This window comes from Carassius carassius, chromosome 33, assembly GCF_963082965.1.
Source record: "Carassius carassius chromosome 33, fCarCar2.1, whole genome shotgun sequence".
NCBI lineage: Eukaryota > Metazoa > Chordata > Actinopteri > Cypriniformes > Cyprinidae > Carassius > Carassius carassius.
This window is the reverse complement of record NC_081787.1, coordinates 19555971-19560231: the sequence shown is the minus strand read 5'-3', so window position 1 is coordinate 19560231 and position 4261 is coordinate 19555971. Positions and strand designations below refer to the sequence as shown.

General features: G+C 35.4%; 1 protein-coding gene across 1 annotated transcript; it reads left to right on the top strand.

The window, feature by feature from the left end:
* The first annotated feature begins 24 nt into the window (after positions 1-24).
* On the top strand, positions 25-2483 carry LOC132113924 (dehydrogenase/reductase SDR family member 13-like). The gene is made up of 5 exons (XM_059521982.1): positions 25-183; positions 681-799; positions 954-1077; positions 1426-1752; positions 2188-2483. Exons 1-5 carry the CDS (start codon positions 60-62, stop codon positions 2448-2450), a joined length of 957 nt encoding a protein of 318 aa, XP_059377965.1. The 5' UTR covers positions 25-59; the 3' UTR covers positions 2451-2483.
* The last annotated feature ends 1778 nt before the right edge of the window (positions 2484-4261 follow it).

Below are 4261 nucleotides of genomic sequence, written 5' to 3'. Positions count from 1 at the left end.
GGTTGAGGCTCAACACAGACCAGGCGAAACATCAGACTGCTGCGCTCACAACTGCAAAGATGATTCTCTTTTTATTTATTGTCTGTTTATTGGTTGCATATTTTATTGGTCATAGAATTTTTGTTCATAGGAAGACCTTCACTGGAACTGCCAAACTATATGGGAAAACTGTCATTGTAACAGGTACGTTAGGTGACTTTTCCTTACAAGAAATGAAAATAGGATATGACAAGAAAAAAGAGACACTGCTGAAATCGCTATAATATAAATAAATAATATAAATATTAAATGAAAACATAATAATAATGGGAAAAAATTAAAATATAATAAAAAATATATAATACATGCATTGCATATAACACAAACAATATGAGACAATACAAAACAAAACAGTTTTCTATAGAGTAGAAACTTTTCATTTTGAAATGAATGTGTGACTCATAGATGCAGGGAATGTGTCTTGTATATTACTAAAATCTTAAAATGCCATGTGCATTATTAAATTGAATATACATTTCTCTGGTTTCGCTTTGAATATTGATTTGGACAATGGGGGTTTGGAGTCAAAATCACTAATCTAAAAAAAGGCTGAGCAAGTGCAAATACTTGACATGAAGCTATGACTCTGTCTGTCTGCTGGAACAAAGATGAATATGTTTTCCATCTGTTGTGTCTGACAGGTGGCAACACCGGCATCGGGAAGGCAACTTCGGCAGAGCTGGCCATAAGAGGAGCCCGAGTGATTCTGGCCTGCCGCAGCAAACAGAGAGGAGAAGCAGCAGCACAAGAAATCAAGAAGGTGACTATGCTTCTGATCTTGGAAGAAAAAACTATTAAAGATTAAGGACGTGAAAAATATATTTGTCCCAGTTCATTAGTTATTGAGCTATAACTTCATACTTTATCTGCTGTACAAACATTGTAACTGACAGAACATTCTGATATTTTCTTAGGAAACTGGGAACGATGCTGTGATCTTCATGCAACTGGATCTTGCAAGTCAGAAATCCATCCGATCTTTTGCCCAAACCTTCCTGAAGGCCGAGCCCAGACTGGACCTGCTCATCAATAATGCTGGTAAAACTAAAAAGCAAACATAACCAGCCCCTAAGCATATTAGGGTTAAAGCTTCAACATACTGTACGTACACTACCTAATATATTTGATTGAATATATTGTAATGTATGAAAATACAGTAAAGCAGTAATATTGTGAAAATTCAGCATTGCATCACAGGAATTAATTACAGTTTGCAATATATTACAACAGAAAAACATTTATTTTAATTTGTAATAATATTACTGTATTTTTGGGAATAAGAGACTTCTTTCAAAATCACTGAAAAGTCTTATTTCAAATTTTGACTGGTAGTGTAAGCTGTCTGTGTCAGCATCATGAATTATAGCTGTTTGTTGTGTTGTTAAGGACTGGCTGCTCCAGGACGCACTGAAGATGGCATCGGGATGATCCTCGGTGTCAATCATATCGGTCCATTCCTGTTGACCAATCTTCTGTTGGAGCGTCTCAAGGAGTGTGCGCCCAGCCGAGTGGTCAACGTGTCATCCTGTGGTCATGATCTGGGCACTATTGATTTCGACTGCATCAACACACACAAGAAGCTCGCTCTGGGATCATCTGACGCTGATTTATTCAGGGCCTACACCCACAGCAAGCTCTGTAATGTGCTCTTCACTCATGAACTGGCCAAGAGACTGGAGGGAACCGGCGTCACATGCTACAGTCTCCATCCAGGTTAGTGATCAGTGAGAGTCTGCAATATGTAAATTTAAAATCCAACAGATGTGGAAAAATAAACTTAAATCCCTTCTTTTTTGTCAATTTCTCAAGAAAAAAAGACTGCGTAACTTCATTTTGCATCTCAAGTAAATGGATGTTTTTAAGGATGTTTAGACCCTTTTATGGGAAAATAGGAAAAAAAAATGTATAAGCTTTGCAGTGAATGCAACATTTAATGTCATGACTTCCTACTCCAATTTAATACCTTTTAAGTCCTTTGCTTGTGGAAGGTCAAATTAAGACTTTTTCAAGGATGCATAGAAACCCTGAAAACTGCAGGGATCTAAAATAAGTAAATAAATAAATAAATAAATCAACAGGGAAAAGTCCGAAGCATCTAGCCTGTTGCATCCATTTCTCACCCTGTTTTCCATGTTTGATCTGTTTCAGGGTCGGTAAGATCAGAGCTCGCCCGTGACATCAATGAATGGCATACAAACATTATCAAGGCCATTGTTAGCAAGTTCTGGGCGACCGACCCAGTGTCCGGGTCTCAGACGACGCTGTACTGCGCTCTACAGGAGAACATCGAGCACCTGAGCGGACGATACTTTTCTGACTGTCAGCTGATGCAAGTAAAGCCTGAGGCCAGAGACGATGGAATCGCCAAAAAACTGTGGGACGTCAGTGAGAAGTTATGTGGCATGGCTTGAATACACAGTGCTGGGAGAAAATACTGATTTTGGTATTTTCTTATTTTGGTATATTAAGAGTCCTTCAGGCAGAGTCAGAAATATCATAATTATTTTCTGAGCACACAAGTGAATGGAAATCAGGTCTGTAAGCAGTAGTGTTATTCATTTAACTTTATATTTAGCTTCACATTTAGTTGTGATTGAAATTATAAATGTATTTTTCATAAATAAAAAATGGACAAATATAAAATAATTCAATTAAAGTTGTTGATTCTATCTATATATAAATAGGTTTTAAATTTATTGCAAAATATGCATACATATATGTATATGTGTGTATATATATACTGTATATATATATGAATGCCCATTTTGAGAAAGCAGTGAAACCAAATGGATTGCGTCATTTGATTTGGACTCAATTACATAACTCATGATGTTGTATGGGATTGGGTGGATCCTTTGGCATAATCTGGTTGCTGTGACTCTCAGATTAAATTTTGTGTACAGAATCATGGGTAATGTAGTTTTTTCATTACACATTTGTTTTAAAAATAAGGCTTTAACTAAATGCAAAATACCATTTAAAAAGCCAGTTACAGAATTTTTACTTTCCAAAACCTGACTGCTGAACTCTATAATAAACACCAGACTCAGAGGAATGGGTTTCATAGGCACATTGCACTATGTAAACTGATGTTCTTCGTTCTGTATTTGGTTAAAAAAAAAAAAAAGATAGTCATTTGGAAATGTATTAAACTTGCAATTTGTTGAGACAGTAGTGCCTTTCAGTAGTGACCCTGGACCACAAAACCAGTAAAATAAAAGAATAAAATCGATAATAAAGAATAAAAGAAAAAATTATAATTTTGACCCATACAATATTTTTTTTTGGCTATTGCTAAAAATATACCCCAACAACTTCAGACTGGTTTTGTGGTCAAGGGTCACAAATGGTTGAGGTGACTAGATTGTCCCATTGTACAAGCCCTAAAACAAGTACAGGTTTTTTTTCAGCACAGTTAGAAATATTATACTAGCTTTGCACAATCAAACTGATCTGCACACCCATTCACAGCCTTCAGATCAAGTGTCAGCAATGACATGGCAGCTGTTCTGCATTCTCAAGGAACTTGGATTGACGTGAAACATGCACACCCCACATACATCAGTTAACAAGGTGTGCAAACATTACAGCCCTTTATGCTTGATGCAGACCTGTTTATATACATTTTTAAGTATATAAAACATATATAATTTTAACATTACCTTTTAATACAGAGTCAGAGGTGAAAGGCATGAAAGAAAATCCTAATTTCTACTCTCTCATATTTACACATTAAAATTGATTTAAAATATATCTTGATTCCTTAATTGTAAAGTTACTGCTAAATGAATAAATGCGACTGCTAAAGCATCTATCCAGATTTTTGCATGTTCATTCACTCAAAATGTGCACTTTCACACAAAACCTGCCCCTGAAACACCACTGAGAACATTTCTAGCCTAAAGCACAGTGTCTATATGATCCTCTTATCACACAAGCTCAGACAGGACAATGTAGGACAAAGGGTATCAATGACTAAGCACCAGTTTAAACTTTACCTTAAATACTAATACATGACATATAATAATAAAAGGAAGTATTCTTGAAGCATGTAATAGAGGCTCTTTTGTGAAAAGACTTTTTTTGGAGTGTGATGTCAAAAATATTTTCAGAAGATTTTAAATAGCAGTATAAGAGATAATAAAATAGCTCAAGTTTAAAGTATATAACAATAGTTCAATTAGCATAAATTCTTAAAACTAATAAACATAGTGACAAAGTG

Excerpts from the sequence above, each read along its gene's own strand:
- LOC132113924 (XM_059521982.1), top strand. The coding sequence starts at position 60 with ATGATTCTCTTTTTATTTATTGTCTGTTTATTGGTTGCATATTTTATT. Across the intron at positions 184-680 it reads GAAAACTGTCATTGTAACAG|GTGGCAACACCGGCATCGGG; the intron begins GTACGTTAGGTG and ends TGTGTCTGACAG. Across the intron at positions 800-953 it reads CAGCACAAGAAATCAAGAAG|GAAACTGGGAACGATGCTGT; the intron begins GTGACTATGCTT and ends ATATTTTCTTAG.